We start from the raw sequence: 27,943 nt of genomic DNA on the forward strand, positions 1-27,943 counted from the left end.
CAAGGTGTCACTGTGAATGAGCTTCATGACAGTATGAACAGTATGCTAGCCAATGATGTCATAGGCATCACATGTCTCAAATGGAAAATTTTAATGGGTTTTTCAAATTATTTTAATTTCATTTTAATACTGAAATTCACGAGGGGGGAAAAGCGTTTACAATGACATAATCAACCGTTTACGATGATTTCCAGAAAGCAGTCAAATATCCTATTGTGCATCTTCTGTAAGTGAAATGTGAATAATTTAACAAAAATTAAGGCATGTACCAAAGCATTTCCCCCCTGACTCCACATGGTAATGGGACAGGAAGTACGTAATATTTGTGTGAAGGACTCGTTAAAAATATTCTTGTCTGTAACACCTGTGTCTTCACATTTCACTGCAAGTGGACCAAAGTTCATGTTCCAACAACGTGGCTCTATGTTCAAAAATTTTAAATGGATTTACATGTGCCAATGACTAAATAACATTATAAAACTGACACATGCAACTGTCAGTCTCAGTGTAATTGATGTTGCAAGACTTTAGGCAATAGTAGTACAGCTCAATAATTTTCTCTCTAATTAGTTTTTAATGGTAATTATCATGAGTAAATTTTGAAGCTTCAAGTGGGAAATACATATTACAATACAGATGAGCATTTAGACCAGTATTGTTTTTCAATCTCTAAGCTGTTCCAGTCTTCTACGGAAAAAGGGAACATTTATCTGAATTGAAAATACTATCATGATGCCTCCAGTTCTAAAATACAAGGAGGAAAAGTATACAACTACTGCAGAAAGACTAGACAATGTGTGTTCTTATATTCAGAACGTTTTATCTTCTCAGTTTTACCTACAGTAATAGCAGCATTTTGCACCACAGAAGGCTTCTGTAACTAATATGGGATTTCTTTCTCTTTTTTGCTGTTTGATTATTGGCCTCATGCATTTTTATCACTTTGTACTGTCCCGCATGTCACACCATTTTTGTTCACCCCTCCCCATCAGCCAAGGTACGTACGTAAAATGAAATTAAGAACAATATTTTATTGTGTTGTATAATTTATAAATGTCTTAATACATCTCAGCTTATATTACATACAAAAGATACTATATACATATAGTATAACATAACAACATTGTATCATCATCACATGCACACAGGACTTAGCTACAGCAGTGCTGTTCTGTATTTAATGGAAAAGATTCCATCCATGCAATACAAACATCATTTGAGCAATTGTCCAGAGGTAGCAGAACATAAGTACACAAACAATTTGAGAAAGAGGCAAGCATAGATGATTTCAAACAAAGGAAAGTAATACAATCATATCAACTAAAATGTCTGGGTGGATGGGTAACAATATTTTCCCTACTCTACAATTTCCTGATGTGACCAGTAGGCTCCACTTTAAAACTTGAACTAGTAAGTTCATTGTTCTTCCTTTAATCTCCAACACAGTCAAAGATTTGTATTTACACATAAAAAACTGTTTGAAACTATTATTACATGCATAAGCAGACCTTCTCCTGATACAAAAACATGACTATATTTCTTTTCTTTGTAAATTTCACAAGACATTCATTACAAATACAGCCCTTCCTTGGAAACACACACAAAACATTACACTAAGAACATAAACAGTTTTGCATCAGACAATTATATTTTGGGGAGGGAAAAGGAGGGGGGGGGGGAGATGGAGGGGGGGAGGAGGGAGGGGGGAGGGAGGGAGGGAGGGAGGGAGAGAGAGAGAGAGAGATATTAACAACTAGCGGCATTTGCACACAATAACGTCAAGCGTGCTGTGCTGAAACTCTGCATATCTTTCTGTTTTGTTTGTGCAAATAAATGTGCTTCTCTGCTGTAGCTTTAATTTCAACCCTAATCAGATAAAATTGCTTCAAGGGACAAAATATTACACATCACAAATCTGTACATCCACAATCTTCAGTCCAACACCACAAGACGGATAAATATAAGGACCTCATGCATAGTAAGACGGGGGTACAGTCAAATCACCCAAAACTTCCAGCTGTTCCTCTGAAAATTTGAGACTGTGTATCTGCCAGTTATCATGATGTGTTCTCTTGAAATCTCCCAGAGTTTTCCTTATTGTCGCCTGGAATGAAAGATTATCATTATTACTTAACATGGTCAATACAGTTGGGGATAGTATTAATTAAAAATATCACAGAAGATAATACAGAAAAAACTGTGAGTTGCAGTGTGCGCAAAAATGCACCTCTTACTAAGAACTGCTGCAATACAGAGGGTCTTAACAAATAGGAATTTCTGCCTGGATTAGAGAAATACACCAAGGTGATATAAGTCATGGGACAGCAATATGTACATAAGCAGATGGTGGTAGTATCAGATACACAAGGTATAAAAGGGCAGTGCATTGGCAGCTGTCATTTGTATTAATTTGAAAAGGTTTCTGATGTGATTATGGTCACATGACAGAGATTAACAGACTATCAACGCCGAATGGTAGTTGGAGCTAGATGCACATGACATTACATTTCAGAAATCGATATGGAATTCAGTACTCCAAGATCCACAGTGTCATGAGTGTGCCGAGAATACCAAATTTTAGGAGTTACCTCTCATCACAGGGAACGCAGTGGCCGATGGCCTTCACTTAACTGAGAGCAGCATCATTTGTGTAGAGTTGTCAGTGCTAACAGACAAGCATTACTGCATGAAATAACCGCAAAAATCAATGTGGGGCGTACGATGAATGTATCTGTTAGGACAGAGTGGTGAAATTTGGCGGTAATAGGCTACTGCAGCACATGACAGGTGCTAGCGCCTTTTCTAATGGCACGAAATCGTCTGCAGCGCCTCTCCTGAGCTCGGGACCATATTTGTTGAACCCTATGCAAAAATCACAGATCCAAGCTGTCAACAAGGCACTGTGCATGCTGCTGCTGGTGGCTCAATAATGGTGTGGGCTGTGGTTACATGGAATAGGCTGGGTCCTTTGGTCTAACTGAACAGATGATTAACTTGAAATAGTTATGTTCTGCTACTTGGAGACTATCTGCAGCCATTCCTGGGCTTCATGTTCCCAAACAATGATGGATTTTTATGGACGATAGTGCGCCATGTCAGAGGGCCACACTTCTTCACGACTGGTTTGAAGAACATTCTGGGCTATTCAAGTGAATGGTTTGGCCACCCATATCGCCTGACATGAATCTCATTAAACATTTATGGGACATAATCAAGAGGTCAGTTTGTGCACAAAATCCTGGAATGGCAACACTTCCACAATTATGGACAGCTATAGAGGCAGCCTGGCTCAATATTTCTGAAGGGGGCTTCCAACGACATGTTAAGTCCATGCTATGTCGAGTTGCTGCACTATGCCAGGCAAGGGAGTTCAACACAATATTAGGAGGTATCCCATGACTTTTGTCACCTCAGTGTATGTTAGATATTCAGGTGGGTTTGTGGATATTGCAGTATAAAGCATGTACATACATGAGCATCTACTCACGAAGTACCGGTAGGAAAAAATACATATAAAAGATATGGATTGGGATTGCACAAGCTTTCCAAGCCACTGGCTCCTTCTTCTGGCAGAACAGTTAAAGGAAAAGGACTGGCTATGTTTATTAAATGGGAAGAATTATGGAAAGTTGACCAGAACCCCATGCAAAGGGAGACTTACTGGACAGGATAAGAAGGAATGATTGTTGGTACTTGCGCAGGACGAAATTTGAAAAATTGAGAACTTCAAGGTGTAAGATATGGTAATAAGCAAGACAATGATTACTGAAAAGAACACTGTGCAAGAGTCAATAAGAGCGGAAACCTAAAATGCTAGACAAGTGAGTGGGGTGGATACTTTTGTTAATAAAGTATTTAAATATTTGTAACAAATTCCATGTTCTTCATGTTACTAGTAGCATTAATACACTTAGAAATAAATTTTGTAATGGATATGAAACTTTAGAACCACACACCCATTTTCTGCATCAGTCACATCATTAAAAATAGTTTGGGATGCTCATTTCACAATACAGTGTCAACAGAAAGCATGCTGTTAAAACAATCAGTAATTAGGTGTTTTGATATCCGGAAAACATACATTTCTGTTGATTTTGCAACACTCTTTAAATGATTCCTTGGTAATACTGATAATATTAGGTTTATTATTGAGTTCAAAATAATGATGAGCATAGTGAATTCAATGATTCATTTTTACACTTTTAATGCAGAACAGCAGATCTTGACTAATAACTCACTTATCTGTAAAATGAAATCAAACTGTTAAGATGGTCATTTGTATCAAATCGCCCAGAGGAATAAAATACTTCTTGCTGTAACAACATTAATTATTCTGAGTGTTTTTGAAGTTTAACTTTTTTATACTGAATATTCCAAGACATTAAACAGTGACGGGTGACTCTAGTATGATGAAAAAAACGGATGTTGCAAACGTTTTCAAATGAAGTTTTTGTACGTGGACTGGATTATAAATTGAATTCTGAATGAGAATCTATTTATGAATGCAACCATATCAATATCCGATTTCAACAGCAGTAGTGTTGTATAGATAAATTTGAAATTGTTTTGTTTTGTTTTGTTTTAGAATGCAAAAACAATAAAGGTCATACATGTTCATGTCAGAACTATCCAACATGAAGAGTTAAAAGCGACTACACATTAAGCCCAATCAACGGAAGGAAAGACAGCTAAAAACCAGGACTTTCTCTTGGAGAAAGGGCCTTAAAATATGCAATAAAGAAAACAGAGGTACTGACTTACAGATTAAATATCCTCCGCCATATTCCTACAAGGGATAAAAAGTAAAACGAGGTCGACAGCTCGCACATCACTCACCAAAATGACCGATAACTCAGACGGCAAACAGGAAATAGTGAAAAGTCAAGGGTTGAGGACAATGAGCACAAAGTGGTGGGGGATAACCACTTAACAAATGGTAATAGCTACAAGGACGCAGCCCAATATGCAACCTAGCTAAAATGATCTCCTCACAGTGAAAGGGCCAAGAGGAGGTTGGCCAGTCTGCTGGGAGAGATCAAGAGACTTACAGCGATAGATTGAGTTTGGAGCAGTGCCCTTGGGAAGCGAATGAAGTTCACCACTAGCCAAGGTGGTGAATGGTGCACACCCATTGGGAAAATAGCAGGTAGCATGGAGTTAAGCTGCCGAAGCAATAGCCAAAAGTGAACTCCGGGAGGTAACAGAGAGATGGATGCACCCCATACTGGCAATCAAAGAAGTCATGGAAGGGGGAGGCATAGTATGGGAGGCCAGCCATGGCAGACAATCAGCATGCATATCTGCTCAGGAAAAAAATCACGGCAGTATGACAGCAGTAATTTGGCAGCTTCTGCACACAGAATCTCAGCTGGGCTAGTGTAAAAGGCACCACTGGCCAAACAGATGCCACGATGGAGGGGGGGGATTTTATTGAGATGGCATAAGATGGACGGTCATGCAGATCCATAAATGAAACACTCTTAGTCTAGTTTTGAATGGACAAGGGACCAGAATAAATGGAGGAGATGGTCCAATCTGCTCCCCAGGAAGTACTGCTGACCATACGTAGGACACTCAGGGGCCACATACAGTGGGCGGCCAGGTAAGACGCGTGGAAGGACCAAGAAAGTTTCCTATTGAGCATGAGCCCCAAGATTTCATAGTTTCAACAAACAGAAGAGCAACAGGCCCAAGATGTAAAGACGGTGGAAGAAACCAACTGCGCCACCAGAAATTCATACAAACAGTTTTGGCAGTGTAAAAGCGAAAGCTGCTGCCGATGCTCCATGAGTAAACGCAATCAAGAAAATACTGAATGTGTCACTCAAGGAGATGAGTCCTTGGAGAATTGCAATAGATGGCAAAATTGGCAGGAGCCAGTGACGCCCAGTGGGGAACAGGCTACAATAGGGTTAATGACAATAGCAAAGAGGGCGACGGTCAGGATGGAACCATGAGGCACATCATTTTCCTGATAAAGGTGTCTGACAAGGTAGAACGCACATGTACCTTGAAAAATTGGGGGAGCCCCACATGTACAGTGTACGTAGGATACCAGTCCTCCAGCAGGTGTCGTAGGCTTTCTCCATGCCAAAAAAACACTGCCGCAGTTTTAAAATGAAAATGAAACTCCTCCAGCTGCATTTAAGATTTCATATTTATTTGGCTACTAGTTTCGGCGTTGCGTCAACGTCATCTTCAGGCCCGTACACTTTGATAATATCAACTGTGTGTGTCTGAGTACTAGAAGTCCACAGTGAGACCAATACATGCTCCACATGGATGGCAGGCAGTAACTACACTCATGCTCATAAATTAAGGATAATCCTGATACATGGTGAAACAACGTTCTAGTGGGCAGCTTGTGGGTTTAAATCACCTTGGAGTAGGACCATGCGATGCATTTGACCTGCAGTCGTTGCACGGTGGCTCTGGCAGCAGTCCACATACACAGAGGTGCGTTAGTGCATGTCAGAGTATGGTGCAGCGAGTAAGTGTGCAGACGTTTTCAGACATGCTAATGGTGACTGGGTGTTGAAAATGGCTCAAAGAACACATACTGATGACGTTATGAGGGGTAGAATACTGGGGCGACTGGTGGTTGGTCAAACACAGCAGCTCGAAGCACGGGCCCTCTGTGTGCCACAAAGTGTGATCTAAAGATTATGGCAATGATTCCAGCAGACAGGAAACGTGCCCAGGCACTACGTCTACAGTGTGCAACACCACAAGACGAGCGATATCTCACCATCAGTGCCCGCAGACGGCCACGGAGTACTGCAGGTTGCCTTGCTCGAGACCCTACCACAGCTACTGGAACAGTTGTCTCCAGACACACAGTCTACAGACGACTGAACAAACATGGTTTATTCGCCCGCAGACCTGCACGGTGCATTCCACTGACCCCTGGTCACATGAGAGCCCATAAAGCCTGGTGTCAAGAACACAGTACATGGTCATTGGAACAGTGGTCCCTGGTTATGTTCAAGGACGAGTCCAGATATAGTGTGAACAGTGATTCTCGTTAGGTTTTCATCTGGCATGAACCAGGAACCAAATACCAACCCCTTCATGTCCTTGAAAGGGACCTGTATGGAGGTCGTGGTTTGACGGTGTGGGGTGGGATTATGATTGTTGCCCTTACAACCCTGCATGTCTTTGACAGAGGAACTGTAACAGATCAGGTGTATCGGGAAGTCATTTTGCACCAGTATGTCCACCTTTTCAAGGGTGCAGTGGGTCCTACCTTCCTCCTGATAGATGATAACGCACGGCCCCACTGAGCTGCCATCGTGAAGGTGTACCTTGAAACAGAAGATAACAGGCGAATGGAGTGGCCTGCCTGTTCTCCAGACCTAAACTCCATCAAGCATGTCTGGGATGCTCTCGGTCAACATATCGCTGCATGTCTTCAAACCCCTAGGATACTTCAGGAGCTCCGACACGCACTGGTGCAAGAATGGGAGGCTATACCCCAGTAGCTGCTCGATCATCTGATCCCGAGTATGGCAACCCGTTGTGCGGCCTGTGTACCTGTGCATAGTGATCATATCCCATATTGATGTCAGGGTAAATGCGCAGGAAACAGTGGCATTTTGTAGCACGTGTGTTTTGGGACGGTTTTCTCAACTTATCACCAATACCGTAGACTTACAGATCTGTGTCGTGTGTTCCCTGTGTACCTATGCTATTAGCGCCATTTCTGTGTAGTGCCACATTGTGTGGCATCACATTCTGCAATTATCCTTAATTTATGAGCATGAGTGTAGCTACTGACCGCCATCCATGTGGAGCATGTATTGGTCTCACCACAGACTACTCTAGTACTAAGCCACACACAATTGATATCATCAAAGTGAAGATGACGTTAACGCAACGTCGAAACTAGTAGCCAAATAAATATGAAATCTTAAATACAGCTGAAGGAATTTCATTTTCAATTTTTAAAAAATTATGTCAGCTGATGCCCACCATCATCCAATTTAAATATGGGTGCACAACGATTCTAGAAATGGGTTGTCATAGTGAAGAGATGGTCAACTGCAGAACAGTGCACTCGAAATTCACACTGTGCAGTGGTCAGTAAATTTCGAGACTCAAGCCACCATACCAGCCAGGCATTAATCATACGTTCCCTCGCCTTGCAAACACAAATGATGAGAGAAATGGGGTGGTAGCTAGAAAGAAGGTGTTTGTCCTTACCGGGCTTAAGTATGGGTATGACACTGGCTTCTCGCCAGCATCTGGGAAACGTGTCCTCTGCCCAGATGTGATTGTATGTATGAAGGAGAACGTGCTTGCCAGCAAGAGAAAGGTTCTGCAACATCTGAGTGTGAACATCGTCTGCCCCTGGGGCGGAGAATCAGGATGAAGTGAGAGCATGATCTACACTCCTGGAAATGGAAAAAAGAACACATTGACACCGGTGTGTCAGACCCACCATACTTGCTCCGGACACTGCGAGAGGGCTGTACAAGCAATGATCACACGCACGGCACAGCGAACACACCAGGAACCGCGGTGTTGTCCGTCGAATGGAGCTAGCTGCGCAGCATTTGTGCACCGCCACCGTCAGTGTCAGCCAGTTTGCCGTGGCATACGGAGCTCCATCGCAGTCTTTAACACTGGTAGCATGCCGCGACAGCGTGGACGTGAACCGTATGTGCAGTTGACAGACTTTGAGCGAGGGCGTATAGTGGGTATGCGTGAGGCCGGGTGGACGTACCGCCGAATTGCTCAACACGTGGGGCGTGAGGTCTCCACAGTACATCGATGTTGTCGCCAGTGGTCGGCGGAAGGTGCACATGCCCGTCGACCTGGGACCGGACCGCAGCGACGCACGGATGCACGCCAAGACCGTAGGATCCTACGCAGTGCCGTAGGGGACCGCACCGCCACTTCCCAGCAAATTAGGGACACTGTTGCTCCTGGGGTATCGGCGAGGACCATTCGCAACCGTCTCCATGAAGCTGGGCTACGGTCCCGCACACCGTTAGGCCGTCTTCCGCTCACGCCCCAACATCGTGCAGCCCGCCTCCAGTGGTGTCGCGACAGGCGTGAATGGAGGGACGAATGGAGACGTGTCGTCTTCAGCGATGAGAGTCGCTTCTGCCTTGGTGCCAATGAAGGTCGTATGCGTGTTTGGCGCCGTGCAGGTGAGCGCCACAATCAGGACTGCATACGACCGAGGCACACAGGGCCAACACCCGGCATTATGGTGTGGGGAGCGATCTCCTACACTGGCCGTATACCACTGGTGATCGTCGAGGGGACACTGAATAGTGCACGGTACATCCAAACCGTCATCGAACCCATCGTTCTACCATTCCTAGACCGGCAAGGGAACTTGCTGTTCCAACAGGACAATGCACGTCCGCATGTATCCCGTGCCACCCAACGTGCTCTAGAAGGTGTAAGTCAACTACCCTGGCCAGCAAGATCTCCGGATCTGTCCCCCATTGAGCATGTTTTGGACTGGATGAAGCGTCGTCTCACGCGGTCTGCACGTCCAGCACGAACGCTGGTCCAACTGAGGCGCCAGGTGGAAATGGCATGGCAAGCCGTTCCACAGGACTACATCCAGCATCTCTACGATCGTCTCCATGGGAGAATAGCAGCCTGCATTGCTGCGAAAGGTGGATATACACTGTACTAGTGCCGACATTGTGCATGCTCTGTTGCCTGTGTCTATGTGCCTGTGGTTCTGTCAGTGTGATCATGTGATGTATCTGACCCCAGGAATGTGTCAATAAAGTTTCCCCTTCCTGGGACAATGAATTCACGGTGTTCTTATTTCAATTTCCAGGAGTGTAGTTCCCTCATAGCAAATGCAGCATTGTAGCACTCACAATTCTGAGAATAGAAGGGTATCGCCTAAGCCTTCTCCACTCTTCTGATGCAGGAAGGGAGGGTGATAGTGGATGGAGTTCGAAATCTCCACAAAATAGCGACCCAAGGAGTTTGAGATAGCAACAGGATCCAGTATGACATCATTTGCAGAGAACCATTGGAAGTTGGCCCACATGACTAAAGAGGGAGTGTAACCGTTAAAAGAACTAGTAAATAAATCCAGCAAGCTTTTTTTGCTATCCTGAAGAATGCGACGATACTGCACATGCAACTGTTTATAACGAATGCAGTTTGTCACCGTAGGATGATGGTTCAAAACGCAGCGAGCATATCTCCGCATGTGAACTGTGTCACGGCATGCCTCAGTCCACCAAGGGACCGAAAACGGCATGGTAAGGATGAAGTGCGAGGAATGGAAAGTTCAGCGGTGGCAAGGACAACCATTGGTAAAGTATTCTACCTGGTCACCACAACTGGGGAAAAGTCATTCATCAAAGGTCTCGTAGGTGGGGTAGGAGTCAGCACACAGGAAATGGTCACTCGGGTAAGCTGGGTGGTGCAGAATGAGAGGTCCAAATGGGAATAGGTGTGCATGGAGTCTGAAAGGAAAGTGGGTGCTTCAGTGCTAAGGCAGATGAGGTCAAATTGCTTGAGAAGGTTAGCCAAGAGGTCACCTCTCTAAAAGGTGTTCTGGGAGAGCCCCAAAGCAGATGGTACACATTAAAGTCACAGAGCAGCAAAAAGGAATGACAGATTAGCCCAATAAGCTGGATGAAGTCTGCCCTAGTGACACCAAATGACAGAGGGATGCAAACAACACAAGAGAAAAGGTGAAGTGAAGAAGGAAAATTAGGACTGCAACAGCTTGCAGCTGGGTGTTCAGGGAGGCGGTGTGACTATGAACATCACCCTGGATGAGCAGCACAACTCCCCCGTGAAAGGGAATGCCACCCTCAGGGGAAGGTCAAAATGGACCAGACACAAATGTAAAAGATCAAAGAGGTCTTGAGAACACAATTTTGTTTTCTGGTGGCAGAGAACAGGAGGACGCTGTGGTTCAAAGAGTAACCGTAAATCCTCCTTGTTGGATCTAAGGCTGCAAATGTTCCATTTGAAGAGTGTCATGACGAGGAAAGGTGAGGAGGAAGAAAATCAAGTGTGTCACCTCAGCAGCAGCTGAGTGCCAGCCTTTCAGGACAGTCTGCTACAGGGTGCAGATGCTGGAGATCTACATAAGATCTACAGAGGTGTCAGCATTCTCCCTTGGTCAGTGTGTGGAGTCCAGGGCAGAAAAGCAGTTGACGATGCACACCAGCGACATGGAGGTAGGCTGGGTGAAGGTATCACGCAGCGACACCGTTGAAGGGGATCTCCGAGTCGGCAAAGGACACCACTGTTTACCTTTGTTTGATTTATTGGAGCCTTTGCAGTTGGCAGATGACGATTCTGATGTTTGTTGGCTGAAGGATATAAAAAGTCTTCACAGGAGTTTTCCTTCTGCCCTTTCCAGCCTACTGGTTGTGTAGCAGGTGATTTCACCGTGCGACATGAAAATTGAGTGGACTGTTGCACAGATTGAGAAGGAGACCAGGATGCTACTGTGACATTGGGTGATATTACAACTGTGTTGCCAATTTTGAGGTCCCATGCCTGCATGGACATGTCCCTTGTGGAGCAAGATGCAGCAAGAATGGTACTGTAAGTGCCGGGTGTTAAAATGAAGGGTTTCCAACTAGCCAACAACTTACGAGCAACATGGTATAGTGCCTTTTCTTTCACCCGGATCTCATGGATGGCCCACTCATCGAGATACACAGGACAGTCTCACAGCGAGGCTACACAGTCGCCATTGCAAATTAATACAGCGGGGAAAAGGAAACGGACAATCATCCTCATGAGCTTCGCCATCACAGGTAGGGCCGGGTGTCGACAGGACAGTCAAGTGTGGTTGTGATGACAACATTGGTAACAGTTCACCGGGTTCGTAATCTATGATCAGCCCATGGTAACTTCATACCCTCCTTTGATCTTGGATAGAAGCACTACTTTGTCAATCGTCAGAAAAAGAGTGCACGTGGGCACTAAGGATGCATCTACCTTTATCATCACTCAATGGACTGCAATGATGCCTTGATCAGAGAAGTAACTTTGGATATCAGCCTCAATCAGATCATCGAGCAGCCTAGTGTAAATAACGCCATGTGAAGAATTCGCGTTGGATCGGCCTTGATACGAACAGGACTGCCATAGAGGAGTGAAGTTGCAAGCAGTTGTTGTGCTTGAGAATCAAAAGTAGTCTCCAAAAGTAAAGTGCCAATTGCATAAACGAGAGCAGGATTTCACAGGGCCGGCAACTGCATCAACACCTTTACGAGTAATAAACAGATTAACCACGGCAAAGGACTGACCGTCTTTAGTACGCAAATACACAAGGGACCAAGGTGCAGCTGGGAGTGCCTTTGATTCATTAGCCTCATTCCATTTACATTTAGTAGACACAGACGGACAAGAAGAAGTTTGAGTCATTGCGAGAAAATCCTCCATAATTGTCAGCATCTCCGAGGCGCGATACTTCCAGCTGGGTGGGGCCCCATCAGAGGGGGCCAACTGGCAATTTGGGAAGGTAGCAGCTCAGGCAATCCCCCTCCCTGGGCCTGGCCTGTACCATGGAGTACTTGCGAACCCTAATTGTAGACCCAGGGCTGGGAATTACACATTACCCAGTAACACATCAAACACCTGGGCCGGCCTTACGGAGTGCACATGGAGGAGGAGGAGGAGGAGGAGGAGGAGGAGGAGGAAGAAGGAGAAGGAGAAGGAGAAGAAGAAGAAGAAGAAGAGGAACCTCAAATGCCAAAATGGAAAAAGGATAGGAGAAGGGGAACAGAAAAAGAAAATGGAAAGAAAAAACAGTGGAGGGACTGTTCTGATGTCAGGTTACTGAAAATGCAGAACACACTCCCAAAAACACCCCAGACATGTTCCCCAAGGGAGGGGAAAAAGAATAGCAAGAGGGTAGACATGTGGCATGGAAAGGAAAAGACGCTGCAAAGGCTGGGGCCCAGTGGTGGCAAAGCACGAACTTGCCAAAGAGTGGTGAGCCCCCAGGGCGGTAAATTCGTAATAATAAGTGTAATCGTTCACACCTCTTCTGTCTTTACTAATCCCACATGAATCACAAGCTTATATATGATGTAGCTTATAGTCACTTTCCACTTACAGCGTGAATATGTGAACAGAAAAAAAGAAATTCCTGAATTTCCCATTTAAAAATACACTTTTACCCCAGGTGCAAATATACTATAGCCCTGGTAAAAGCACATTTTTTTCCACATTACGTGACAATATACTTTCCCTCGGAGCTGTAAAACTTATGAATCCATTAATGGTGAACGTTTTATACATCGGCATAGAACTTTCTGGCACTTAAGAAACAAAACCCAGCCAAAAACAACACGCTTTGCAAAAATCTTTGATGCACGGCAACATTTGGACTGCATATTTTCACATTATGGATGTATAGGCAGGAATTCCACCAAATACAGCACGGGAGCTTCTGAGGCATTGAAATCGAGATTGCCAGCTAATCATATCTCATGTCACGTTACCTCACCAACCAATGACAGCAGATATTCAGAGCAAATATTCACGTGATGTAGTCAGCCAATAGCAACATCAATGTTAAGCAGTGCGAACACACAAATAGGAAAAGTTAATGGTTTAAATTAAGATATATACATGTTTCGTGGGTTAGTTGGCTGAATACATGTTCCATCGAGCACTTTGACCGTTCCATAGAAAAGCCAATTATGTGTGCAATTGCTCAAGAACTCCCTTCACACTTTGTTTTAAGGGTAATAATACTTTTTGTCATTGTTATTGCACAATTTGTAATCTATGAAAGAACTAAAATAAATATGAAAAAATAATCTCGAAACTTGGTCCTTTTTTTTTTTTTTTTTTTTTTTAAGTGAGTGTTACCCTTTAAGTTACATCAAACATGAATACACCAGTAAAATATTAAGTAACGCCATAAATCCCTGGTCTCCTGGGCCCACAATTTTTCTAAGTGGCTGGTCCTCAGAGTTAAGTTTTGAATGAGAGTCTAATGCTCCATGATTTACAAAATTCATCACACATGCTCACATGTAACATAATTCATCTTGCGTAATAGAAAATTTACTTTGAAAGTAACGCTTCTCAAAGCACCATTTTTAATATTTTCCCATGACCTATTACAAATGTAAATAGTTGTGACGCCATGCTCATCGAAACGGCCCATTGAAAAGATGCGTTCAAAGCAGTCTGTTGTCATGAAATATTGCATAGTCTTCGACATTTTGCTGTTGGCAGGCACTGTGTGTGTGGACTGTGCTTTTTGCTGTGAATGGCACATTTTCTCAGCAACTAAAGTTTTATTTTGGTGTTATTCCCTTGTTTACGTTTCATGACAGCAGTATTATTCTCCGTAGCAAGCTAAAGTAAACTTCTTTGTAAGAGTCATCTGTTCTTACCAGTAAAAATTAGAAAAATTTAACTGAAAACTAAAATAATAAAAAATTCCCAGACGTCTACAAGGTTCCCGCATTTTTCCTGGATGAAAAAATTCCCTGGTTTTTACCAAATTTCCCAGTTGTCCCAGGACGTATACACTCTGACTTAGGGAACCTCACATGAAGAACATATCGTACACAAAATATTTACAAGTTGTTCACATGCCAAGGATCTTTCATGAACTTTCCATTTTCCCCACTGGGGGGGTTGGGAGTTAAATAAGGCCTGTAACCAAACATTCACTGACTGACAATAGCTGCCCTGGCAACAATACATATTTTGGTTGACTAATACTATCAAGTTTGAAAATTTTATTTTATTACGTAGTGTTCATGTATGATCTTGTGTTCTTGTTTGCAACAGCACTTTTTTCATGTGCATTTGTTGGCCTCAAATTTTCACACACTGTTTGTAGATAGTGACCACCCCCGCCCCCCTTTCATCTTTTATCTACCCTTTCCTCACTAAAAGTGTGTCCTCCTCATCCTGATGTCTGAGTGACACATCCTTCCATTTTAACCTTCCTCAAGCCTATCCCTCTCTCCACCCTTAGTTCTGAAAGCTTCCCCCCCCCCCCCCCCCCCCCGTCACATTCATCCCTTTACCTGCACTGGACAACAATTTACACATCAGTGAAGGCATTTGTGGGAGAGACCCGTGTGTGTGTGTGTGTGTGTGTGTGTGTGCGTGTGTGTGTGTGTGTGTGATTTACACAGCCACCCTTCTGTATCTCCAACGACCAAGTTACGTTTTACATCCGACTGCATTTAGTAGTGATTTCATTTTATGGCATTAGAAATTTAAAACAAACTTACTGGAATTGGCTGTGGGTCATTAAGGTGTTCTCCAAGGATTAGGAACACATCTGGAACAAAATCGGGCACGTCATACGGATATGCACTGACAAATGCACACAGACCAAGAATTCCTGAATGCCGTAATCTTAGTAACTCTTGAGACTTGCTGTCTGGTGCTAAGTTTTTCTTCTTCCTTGGCAAGTTTGTTTTTGCCTTCAATTTGAACATATCCTGTAGACATTATACATCAAAATATTACAAATGTTTCCAAGCAGTTTCATGGATATCGTTAACTGACTATTACTACATGCTACTTACCATTAATTCCATTGTAGAATCTATGAAATCACAATGAAGTAGGCCACTTAATACTTGAGATGCTTTTACCCTTACATCTAACCATTCATCTTCCAACAATCGCAACACAATTTCTTTAACCTTTGAAACAATAAAGTTTAAATTCATTTCAGCACATTAGAACAAACAACTGTTAATACTATCAATGATCATTTAAATATACATACGTTATCTGCCCAGCACTTATTTCCGAGTATTGTTGGCATGTTGTGAAAAACAAAGACTTGCATGAATTCCACACATGTCGATCTCACTTGCCAGGAATTACTCTTTGAAGCCTAAAACAAATATTTAAACTTTAGTTTCCTTTTTAGCTGCTTTTTACACAAAAAGTAACTTGCCCAGATTGGACAAAACATTACATTTTACATACTATCTCTCCATGCAGAGTACCTAACATTAAATGGGACTTAATCATTTTGCACTAAAATAACTGCAATAGTATAACTACATTTTTTTTAGAAAACAATTAATGAGTTAATACAACTGCTCCTCATGAAGAGGAAGTATTGAAGAATAGATATACCATATTTACCATAGCACACTATGACTCCCTTCTTTAAGAGCGCCTTGAGAAAATTTTATTTTTAACGTGCTCTGACTAATTAAAATTACAAACTGTTTTATTGATATAAAGTATCTGCTAAAAAAGTTAACACTGTACAGCATTTTCTACCAAGGAATAAAACTGTACAATAAATTACCAAAATAGATTAAAGAAATTGCAAAAATACACTTATTTAAAATAGGTACCTAAAAAGTACCTGTTATGCAATACATTTTATTCATTGAAGGATTACTTAGCTAAAACAGCAAAAGGTTTTGATAATAAAAAATATGTTATACAAATAAATAATAACTAAACGACAGAAAAGATTTCGAAATGCAACAGTGACAATAACAAACGTAATTGTTGGGTTCAAATTTCATTAATTTGAACCCAACAATTACGTTTGTTATTGTCACTGTTGCATTTCGAAATCTTTTCTGTGTCTTATTTTCTCTTTCCGTTTTTGCCAGTAGGTTCACTTTGTATTCACCTTCTCCTTTTTACAGTAATCTACTATACAATTTTATCCCACCTATATATATTCAATAATACGTAACCCGCTTCCAAACCATAACAAAAAAAAAAAAAAAATATTTTTTTCCGCTTTCAACACTACCGCTGCTACAAAATCCACAGTTTCTAGTTCACAAACAGTTCCTTTCACCTGTTAAACAACCATTTCGGCTAGTTCTAATAACTTTCGCTTTATTTCCATTTCCATTTTTCCCACATCATTGATCATTTTTAGCCACTTCCCACAGGTTTTAACGTCATTATTTCTTCGTCAGACAATTGTTAGCCTCATTCTCATAATCTGCCACCACAAAACCACTTGCCAGCGCTTTCGTATGGTAAGCCACATCATATAAATTTGTAAATACTTTGACATGTCCTATATCATTGTAAAAAGAGATTTATGGAAGAATTAAGCTGCTACTGCCACTGTTACTGCTACAACTACTAATTCTAAACTTACGTCATTGACTGTCTACATTTTTATAAAACAAAGGAGAAATGAAATAAACAAAAAGAAATCTTTTATATAATTTTTTATCTTCACATCCCTTCTTGCTTACTATCTACGTCGATCTTCTGTGTTACCACACTATTTTTGGTAAGGTCTTATCAGACCCAGCGCCAGCCATGACAGTGTTTGTCTACTGCTCACAGGTAAGCAAGGTGTCAGTTTCGTGTAGCCAATGAGAAGGGAGGAGGGGAGGGGGGGGGGGGGGGCAGGCACACGAATTCATAGTGCCGAAATTGAAAGTCTTCTCCTCTTTGCTGTTTGTCACAAATATTTGACTGGTTACTTTTTTCCCCTCATGAATTATGAGGTTGTATTTAGGTTGGGACATAATAGAACAGCTTGCACTGTTGCAAGTGAAATAAGTAGCAATTAAATTTGTGATCTTTGTTACCATAAATATTTGGCTGTTTCTTCTGAATATATTGCAATTTCTGAGATTGTGGTAACAGTGGGTCCCGAGAACACAATTTTATTTTTCCAAATACTCTGCACATTTTGCATCTATATTGATGTGATAATGTGACAACATTCTTTCATCTCTTGCTGTCAAACATGTCGTCTGCTGCTGCTGCTCTCTCACCAACTGTGTAGAACCAGCGGGTGACCACACCCGCTTCTGTCCCCATCATACCACACAGCTAGCATTGACAGCAATGCTGCTGCAAACGAATGTTGGTTGGCTTGTAGCGAAAGAGACTAAACCGCAAGGTCATCAGTCTCTTCATCCATCAAGTGGTAAATCAGTAGTAGTCATCAGAGGAAGAAAGTGAAAGGCAAATCCTGGAAAGCCTAGGTGTAATTAACACAATAAAGGCAAATAAGGTTAAGTGGCCCTCCCTTAAAGGGGGTGGTAAAAGCCTGCTTCACAAATAAAACGTGAAACTAAGTCAGCTGATGGGGAATCGTCTCCCCCACAACGAGGGTTCACAAATCAGGGAGACTACAAGTTCACCGCAGGGCAGCTGGGTTGGGGACAGTCCAGCAAAATGTGGATCACCATCAAACAGATGCCACATTGACAGTCATATATCGCCGAAGCGGAGATGGCAAAGGAAGAGTCCTTGCAAAATGCCTGCACAGAGGACCTCCACAGATTCATGGTCTCCTTTATCACCCGTAGTTTGAGTGAGCCATCCAGTATTCCAGGGACCTGAAACTTGACAGCGTAATACCAACTGGAGGTATGTTTCGGGAATACTGATATAAAGAGTCAGTTTACTAGAGGCCTGTTTGGCCAGATTATCAGTGAGTTCATTTCCCAGGATCCCAACGTGACCCAGGGTCCATACTAGGACTGTTGATATTTTTAAAAATATTGGGAATCCGATGTATAAATATTTTTTTAAAAAAATATCATTATTGGCCCTCAATATATTGAGAAAAATTATTGATATACTGACAGAAAAAAAATAATATTGATGTACTGGCCAAAAGAAATATTGGCTGCACATCATAAATATCCAGCCAGTTTTAGGTCTGCGTCTGTAAGTATTGATTTATTATTAGATATTCTGTACATCAAGAAGCTAGCAGCCTGCTTATCCCCCTTAGAGCAAAAATTGAAAGGAAACTGATGCACGTTCACACTTGGCGATAACCACTTTGCTAAAAATTGTAACTGCAGATAAGTGGCACAATAAAAAGTGTCTTATGGGTCCACTGTTCCGTTTCATCACATATTGGATTTGAATGGAACACTTCACGTTGACGTCCCTTGTTTCTGCAGACACCAGTGACCTAGCAGTTATGTCAAAACTGCATGGTGAAGTTAAACGCTGTAGTTTCAGCTGGTAGTGCCAAGTGCCGATTATGTCAGTATTTCCTCTCACACGTCTCTGCCCACTGCAAAGACCTATATAGTCACTTAGATTTTTGTCCATCAGTTTCAGCAACTGCTTTTGAAGAATACCAATGTTTTTTAACACAACTGGTGTGCTATTTCTTCACATTGGATATCTTGTTACTCCATTCACGCCACCACCCTGCTTCATATAGTCAAAGAGAAAGACTGGAGGTGATGAAAGCTCAAAAAGTAGTAAGACTCTTGCACATAGAGAAAGTAAAATTATGCTACAACAATATCAAAAGAACAGCTTGAAATATTTATCAAAAATTGTGAAAAATATATAATATGAAATGTAAATATCAGCACTTGATATCAACATTTTGATATTGATATATTGGTGAAAAAAATTTTGCTACTATATATATCGATATTTTTTGAAAAAAATATTGATATTTTATTATCAGACCTAGTACAGACAAAGAACACTGAGTGCCAATGCTGTTCAAGGGCATACAGGATAGCGATGACCAAGGGATGGAGAGGGTATAACAGGTCGAGAGCTTGCAAACTGCTCAAGGAGTCGTTACAGATGAGAACGGACCTATCAGTGCAGGAACGAGTATGTTCAAGAGCACAAGAGATGGCTACCAACTCCGCAGTGAAAACAATACAGCCATTCGGCAAGGAGAGTAGTTCAGTATGTCCCACTTGACTATAAGCAAAGCCTATGCGACCAGTAACCAACGACCCATCAGTGTAGACAACTTCTGAACCATGGGATGTACCAGTGATGGAGCAAAATTGGTGGCGGGAGGCCTCAAGATGAATCGACTCTTTTGGACCTTGTGATAGATAGAGACGAAGCTGTGGCCAAGGGGTGCACCATGGAGGTGTACAGGGGTGGGTCCAGAGGAGAGATGGGAGATAAAACAACTGTAGTTCAGAGAGGATAGACCGGATGCAGAGCGCAATCTTATTTGCTCATTGGGGCCACCATTGCAGATGATGAATTACTGTACTAGGAAAGAGGAGATGGTAGTTCGGATGCTTAGGAGGAGCTGTGTATGTGGGTAGCGTAACTGACAAGTTGCTGTCAGTGCTGGGCCCACAATGCAGAGACCCCAGCTTCCACAAGTAATCTGTTCACAGGGCTTGCTTAAGAGGCTCCTATCACAAGTCGAGCCCGACAGTGGTATATTAGATCCAGTATCCGCAATGCTGAGGGCGATGCTGAAGCATATGCCAGACTCCCATGATCGAGACGGGATTGTATCAGTGCTTTGCAAAGCTGCAGAGGGATAGTAATCTGCACCCCAGCTTGTGTTGCTCAGAATCGAAGACCAGTCCTAAAAAGTGGTAAGTCTCCACCACACTGAGTAGTTGGTCGTCGAGGTAAAGTTCTGGTCATGGGTGAATGGTACAATATTGAAGAAGTGCATAATGCGAGTCTTGGCGGCGGAAAATCAAAAGCCTTGGGTGAGGGCCCATGCCTACACCGTTCATATGGCTCCTTGCAGTCAACGTTCGGTGACACCCACACTAGATGAGGAATAGTAGAGGTGAAAGTTGTCAGCATACAAGGAGGGTTATATTGAGGACCCCACAACTGCTGTTAGACCACTGATGGCTGCTGGAAAGAGAGGGAAACTCAGCACTCAGTACAGAGCTGTGGTGCGACCCCATTCTCTTGGATGTGGGGGAGGAGTTACTGTGGGAAGCATCAACTAGAAACCGGAATGTATGGTGTGATAGGAAGTGATTTTAGATATCCCCGTAGAAAATAGTCAGGGGGATTCAGGTCAGGAGACCTCGCAGGCCTCCTCTTCAAAATCGGGTGTGCAAGTAGTCCTCATGTTCCCTGGTTCCTCATTTCTTCTTTCCAATGAACCAGTCACCCGCTTTCATCGATCAATAGAAATAAAGTCATCATGAAGGATGATGCCTGATAAATCGTCCTTTCAGCAGCAAGAGCATTGCAACGTACTTCCCCATACACGAGGTGCATGTCGTCAGCGAGCTCTGCGAAACTGTACCAGTACTGCACATCGTATTGTACTGTTCGTATCTGAATAGCACTAAGTAATGAATGGGTCTGTCATTGATTCATAGCACATTCTGTCATGGGACAATGTAAATACGATACAATAGAGCCTCTTTATGGACAAGTAAACTGAACAAAGCCAGTATCATGACTTCCTAGTAATCAGGCTCGTTCTCCCTGTTTCCTTGCAGGAAATAAAGAATGTACATGCAAACAAACAGTACAGTAAATGTAAACTTGTATGAATGTTGGCTGTAAATATGCTGGAAAACAGTAACACTAGACAATGGGGCACACAAGTTTACTTTCACATCTCTTTAAGCTGGCTTCTCCGACCCCTGGTTCCCTATCTCAAATTGTTCAGTGGAGCACTCTCTGTGTCCTGTTACAGTTTTGCACGCTCTTACGGGAACCCCTTGTATACACTGCTGGAGGATGGATATGTTCCTTAATGTGGGCCACATTTTACAGCAACACTTGGCTGCAATAGCATTGCCATTAACGTTGCAGCAGTGTGGCTCAAATACATGGCAACATTTCATTGTTGCAGGCAAAACTGCCGATGTTGCAGATACTAGCCCATGCATTGCTGTGGAATTGTGGGTGTTGTCTATCAAGGGTGGAGAATATTTCGTATTGCAGGAAAATATCTATTTCTGTCCCCATCTGGAAATTCTTCCCTCTCCCTCTCTTCTTTGTTTCCTACTTCTCTCACCGACAATGATGAAGTTGTGTGTCTGAAGGAAAACAGTATTGTTTTTCTTTTGTCGATAGGTTGCGTGTGCATATACCTGCTTTTTTAGTTGCGAGTTTGTTGTGTACAGCAATGCAGCAGTGGAAAAACATGAGAAGTATGAACTTCCTAAAGTGATTTAACTGTGACCAGATCTAGGAGACATCAAAAGTATTGTCTACAAAGAGTGTCTGATAAAACAACAGTTGGCAAGCTACTGCCGATGAGCTCATAATCACACTTGATTAAGTAAACAAAAAGTTCAAAGTCTTCAACCCTACTGTATTTTATGGGCTATAAGATACTAAAGACAATAAAATGTACCTTAATTTTTAATCAATTTGTTTAAAAAAATGACATTTCTATTATTAGATTGCAAGGCCAGACTAAAATAAATTCTTAGTTTATAAATGCGAACTGACCTCTAAAACCCCCTGAAAATCGTCATCTGAACTTCCCTCCTCCTTCTCCTCATCATCATTATGACTGTTGTCCTCTACAAATATAAGATGGTCTTCACCGTCATCAAGAGCATTAGTTATGCCATCTCTCACTCTAGACCACAGCTGTTTTATCCAATGACATACTTATTTGATTGTAGGTCATTTTAAAGCTCCCTTTAGCATAAATTCATGTAAGGTTTCATCCAGCACCCATTTGCTCCATTCCTCTCTCATATATATTTTAAATGGTTTATTTGTCGAGACATCAAGAGGTTGCAATTGTCAAGTAAGTCCTCCTGGAGTAACAGCAAGTTCTGTATTTCCTGTCTCAAGTTCTCTTTCACAAAACTTTTCAAATGACTACTAAACTGATCTAGCCCAAGAGGAGAACTCTTCTTCAATAAAGCATCTTTCCTTCTCTCCCACATTCCCTTAATCCATAACTTCATACCAGCCTCGTCTATCCAACCCTTGTCATGTATGTGACCACCACCACCGAAGGTATTTTAGAAGGTTTTGGCATTGTTTTGTGCTAGAAAATGATCACTGGTTTAAGTTTAGTACCGTCAGTACAACATGAAAGGACAACAGTGTAGTGTATGTTTTCATGTACACCTGTTTTTATAGTTACACCTTTAGCACCTTTCATGGCAAAAGTTCTGTTAATCGGTGCATCAAATGTCACAGGAGTGTCGTCCACATTCACTATTTGGCTTAGTTCCACACTGGTTTTCTTTTGATGTTGAATAATAAAGTGATGGAAATATAATGTTTTCTCTTCATACTCTTGTGGATGCCACGACACTTCATAAACCTGTAGCACCAACTAACTCAATTCTTAAAGTCTGTTAAGTTGCACTGTAGCACAAGCTTATGAGTGTGTATTTGAATCACTTTTCTATCAACTTCAATGCCCTTTTTTACAGTGTGCTTGAATTCATTTCAACACATCACTTCTAGTTTTGGCCATTTTGTATTCAGTCCTCATTTTCTACATTTAGTCTTCCTCATTTTTTTCAGTTCTTCTTTGTTAGCCAGCTGGCCAAAATGCTGCTCAGCTGCTCTGTTTCCCAGTTGCTCTGTATATGCTATTACTTTCAATTTATAGCCCACATCACATGAATACTTTTTTATCCTTTACAAAACTAGCTACTAAAAAAATGTTGTGCAACAACAGATAACACAAATCACTTTAAATTCATGTTCACTGGCACTGTAGACTGCAGTGATGCATCATAGGATAGACAGTGTTTGGGTTTGTGACGGCAGGGTGGGTGGGAGATGGTGTTAGCAAGCTTGTGAATTCTCACGACTCATGTTCATTGCATCAGTGCACTGCTGCTGCCAGCTGAATCCAATGTTGCAAGATAGAGACAGGTTTCCTGTCCACTCAGTTTGCAATTGATGCTTTGAGTTTCATACTGTCTTGAGGCATGCCTGCAGCAGGAATTGATAGTGTAAACACAAATGTGTTTTCATGTACTGATGAACCAAAATAAAATATACACAAAAACTGCATTCTTATTTCAAACCTGCCTCAATAAAATCATTCAGTCCATTTACCAGAGCATTGTACACTTCCAGTGCCAAGAGGATTTCTGATGAAAAGTGCACTTTAAAGAAATACATTAAATTTCTGTACGAATCAACAGTAGCTGAAAACTGAAGAGTGGCGACTGCCAATCAGTTTGTAGCTGCTATATACGGTTTCATATTTGTACTGATTTTCACAATATCAGATGAGTTCTTGTACAAGATATCCAAAATCATATTTCGACATTCCGGTAAAATTATGGAAAAGGTACGTATCCAGCAATAGTTCATGAGCTGAATTTTTTGAAGCATTCCACTTGCTTAACAAAGTATGCATACACAAGGTGCGTTTTCTAACTTCACTTCTTGTGCAATGCAAAAGTATGAGAGCCACACTCACTTTCACTAGGTAAGGTTTGTCCACTTTATGACAACAATGTGGCCCAATAAATAGTTCTGGCCTGGAAATGTATTGCTACAAACATTTCTATGCAGCAGTAGCCAGTAATGTTTTCATACATGTGGCTGCAATTCATGTGGCCACAATGCTGTCAGACAACACTGCTGGGATATGTTGTTAGCAACGTGGAAGTTTTACAGTCTGTGTAAACGTACCTTTATGAACTAGGGAACCACCTTTATCATTATGTGTGATCCTGAAAAGAAGACTCCAAATGAATAAGGAGACTTTTGTAACTAATTCTGATCTGCAATATGCTCTTGACACAGTAAACTGGAAATTTGTTTTGTGTTGTCTGTGAAAAGTGAGTATCACCTAAAAAGATAGGCAACAATTGTGGAAACTACATGAGAACAAATTCATCCTAATTAGTGTTAATGAAGCGAAAGAACAGTCTTAAAAAAAGAGAGAGAGAGAGAGAGAGAGAGAGAAGAAACCACACTCCGAGAGAGAAGAAACCACACTCCGAGAAGGGCTGCCTCCTTGTACATTACTTGTCGAACACGCTTACTGAAGAAGTACTGTAAACATATTAAAATAGAGAAAAAATACAATTAAAATAAATGGAGCAATACTGCATGTCATACCATTTGCTGATGATGATGTTTCTGTACAAAATTCACGAATATAACCAATTGTCAAAAATACTGGCAGCTGTGCTCAAACAGTGGATAAACACTAATAAAATAAACAGCTAATATTAGATAACAATGGTCAGCAAATCACTGCATTCATTCTGAACATCTGAATGAAGAGGTAAAACAGTTGTAACAATGGAAGGAAGAAAGACTGGGTTTAACGTCCCATCGACATAGCGGTCTTTACAGATGGTGAACAAGCTCCTAGGCATTTGCCTAGGGAAATCGCAGAAAACCTAAATTTGGATGGCCAGACGCAGATTTAAACCATCGTCCTCCCGAATGCGAGTCCATTGTGCTAACCATTGCACCATCTTGCTCGGTTTTAACAACTGAGAGGACATCCACCACCAGATGCAACATATATCTAGACAATCTGAGGTACAGACTATCGAAGGCAGGTTACTCTCCAAAAACATATAGGTTACACTCTTTTTCTTCATATTCTGCTTGGCTCTCATCCTCTACATACGAGAAACACTGGCGGTAGTTTTAAGTGTATTTGTGTAAAAGTTGTCTTATCACTTCAAAGGATAATGTTGTAAAAAATAACAATAATGGTTGTTTAATGATGAAATCTATTCCACTGTACATGGTCAATAACATATAAACAACTGAATTATTTAAACTCCTTACTTTCGCAATTGAATGTAAGTTTCATCACTTTTTTCCCTAAAGAAACAAAATTTAGTTCTGTGTCATATACAATGAAAGTCAACAGACAAATACGGGCTATATAAATAAAAATGTATAATCACAAACAATAAAGATTAAATAACTATTTGGCAAACAACAGATGTTAAGATGGCTATGGAGAAATTGTCTCCATCTCTCTGATACTATGCGTGTACAGCTGATCAACTAGGACAAAGGTATGAAACCTCAAATTTCATAATATAACAATTAGTGGGAAGCAAGAACCTCATCAACTAACAACATGATTCCTTATTTAATTGTGAATCACCAATAGAATTTAATTCTCAATCATAATTTTGGATCATAGGACTGTGTACTGCTGAACACAAACTACGATTTAGTCCATTATGAATGGTATACTGTCATTATTCTCTTACCATACTGATTGATTCCATGGCAGGTGGAATATATTCTGGCAATGTAGTAGTTTGGGCTAGCATACCCAAAAGACTAGTACAACATTTACAAAGCTCCTCATCAACATCGTAATTCTCCATCAAGCACACAATATGGAAAAATTTAAAAAACTCTGGCACTACTCCATAAACAGCCCGTGTCAAGCTGCCTGTCAGCCATCTGCAAACTAAATAGACGTTCACGTGAATAGAAATGGAAACAAGTGAAACATGCACAAAAATACAGAGAGAGATCCAGTATGTGTATCTGTTCAAGTACTCTAACATTTTGATCATGTATTTCAATCAAAGAAAGTAACTGGAATATGCAAACCTGTTTTCAGCAATCGTATGGCAACATCCTTTTCATCACTGCTCACATCAATACTTTTCAACAATTTCATTGCTTCCTCTATAGCAGCTTCACTCTTTATGTTATCTATGGACTTTGCTACGCCTGAAAAAAGGAAATGTTTGTTGCTGATATCAACGGAGGGAGGGAAGAGGGAAGAAAAAATAGAATGTGACAAACAAGTTGCAGAACTATAGCTGTACAGTTTTAGTTTCTGTACTGAAAGTATGCAATAGCAATAGAACATTAATATCACAATCATGTGTGCTACCATCACCACTCAGTTTTAGCTAACATTCCTAGACTACACTGCTGGCCATTAGAATTATAAGGCAGGCAGGATAGAATATAACAAAATTTTACTTATTGTGCATTAACAGTATCATAATGAAATAGATGATTAAATGTGTAGGTGATATGGGGATGTACAGAGTATACAGTTTAATAAACAGAGGCTCTACCCTACCTATGCATAAAGCTGAATTGCTTGGTGACTCCATGGAGTGCTGTGTGCCCAACGACCATATATGTTAAATTAAAAGGAAGGTCAGCATTGGCCGTAATATTGGTGGTTTATTGATAGCAAAATTGATTTTCAATCACATAGTGATCATCTTCAGTGCTGTGGCGTACAAATTAAACTCATAGGCACTGGTATCAAGTTATTATCAGTAACCAAAACTGAGAAACGATCACAATAACTCCTTGTTGTAATCATTTCTCAGTTTTGGTTACTGATAATAACTTGATACCAGTGCCTATGAGTTTAATTTGTACACCACAGCACTGAAGATGATCACTATGTGATTGAAAATCGATTTTGCTATCAATAAACGATCAATATTGTGGCCAATGCTGATCTTTCTTTTAATTTAAGCTGAACTGAGTTTGGACAACTGATAAAGATATGTCACTCCACACTGCTTAAACCCTACGCAGGAGTTCATCAACGAGATTAACTGTTTTGAATGGCTGAATGATTTGGTTTGGCTTTGGTTTTGTTTTGCTTTGCTTTAGGGCGCAAAAAACAACAGGGGTCATACATGCCCAAGTCAAAACTATAGCACACAAACACAGAGAGGAGTTAAACCAACTATACATCAGTCCTAATTGACAGAATAGAAGACAGCTAAAAACAAGCATTTGGAAAAAGGGCTAAAAGAGACATCATATAGAAGCAGAGGTCCAAAACTAAAAATTAAATGGCCTTTGCAATATTACTTTGGAGGATAAAAAGTAAAACACGGTCGACAGCCCGTGCATCTTTTGCTAAAACGGTCTATATATCAGACGGCAAACCCAAGCAGGAATGTAAATGGTTAAAAAATGGGCATTCCATCAGGAAGCGGTGGACAGCAAAAACGTGGGCGCAATGTGTACAAAGTGGTGGGGTAGCGCCACTTAACAAATGACGATGGCTTAAAAGGCAGTGCCCAATACGCAGCCTAATTAAAATGACCTCCTCCTGGCGGGAGGGAATATAGATAGTCGTGGGTTGAGGTACGAGGACTGCAGCCTTGGCAGCAGCCTGGTTTCCTGGCAGACTGACATGACCAGGAACCCAAAAAAACATCACCAATAATGAGCAAGTGACAGTTTTCCTGGACCCATTGCACTAAGACATGGGCGGTGTAAAGCACACACAGACTTTGAAAGGCGCTGACTGAGTCTGAGCAGAGGACACAATTGAAAAGGCTGTGTCGCTGGATGTACTCCGTGGCGTGATACAAGG

The 27,943-nt window shown here is 41.5% G+C and overlaps 1 protein-coding gene across 1 annotated transcript in view; it reads right to left on the bottom strand.

Annotated features, from left to right (window-relative positions):
- Positions 1–1,709: 1,709 nt before the first annotated feature.
- Positions 1,710–27,943, bottom strand: part of LOC126259172 (proteasome activator complex subunit 4-like) — a 251,235-nt gene continuing 225,001 nt past the window's right edge. The window contains exons 29-34 of the mRNA XM_049955739.1: positions 26,194–26,316; positions 25,842–26,047; positions 15,725–15,835; positions 15,519–15,638; positions 15,219–15,431; positions 1,710–2,104 (exon numbers count right to left, since the gene is read on the bottom strand). Of these exons, the coding sequence (XP_049811696.1) occupies positions 1,970–2,104; positions 15,219–15,431; positions 15,519–15,638; positions 15,725–15,835; positions 25,842–26,047; positions 26,194–26,316 (908 nt within the window). The 3' untranslated portion in view covers positions 1,710–1,969. The remainder of the gene's footprint in view (positions 2,105–15,218; positions 15,432–15,518; positions 15,639–15,724; positions 15,836–25,841; positions 26,048–26,193; positions 26,317–27,943) is intronic.

Source organism: Schistocerca nitens, chromosome 5 (genome assembly GCF_023898315.1).
Source record: "Schistocerca nitens isolate TAMUIC-IGC-003100 chromosome 5, iqSchNite1.1, whole genome shotgun sequence".
Classification (NCBI taxonomy): Eukaryota; Metazoa; Arthropoda; class Insecta; order Orthoptera; family Acrididae; genus Schistocerca; species Schistocerca nitens.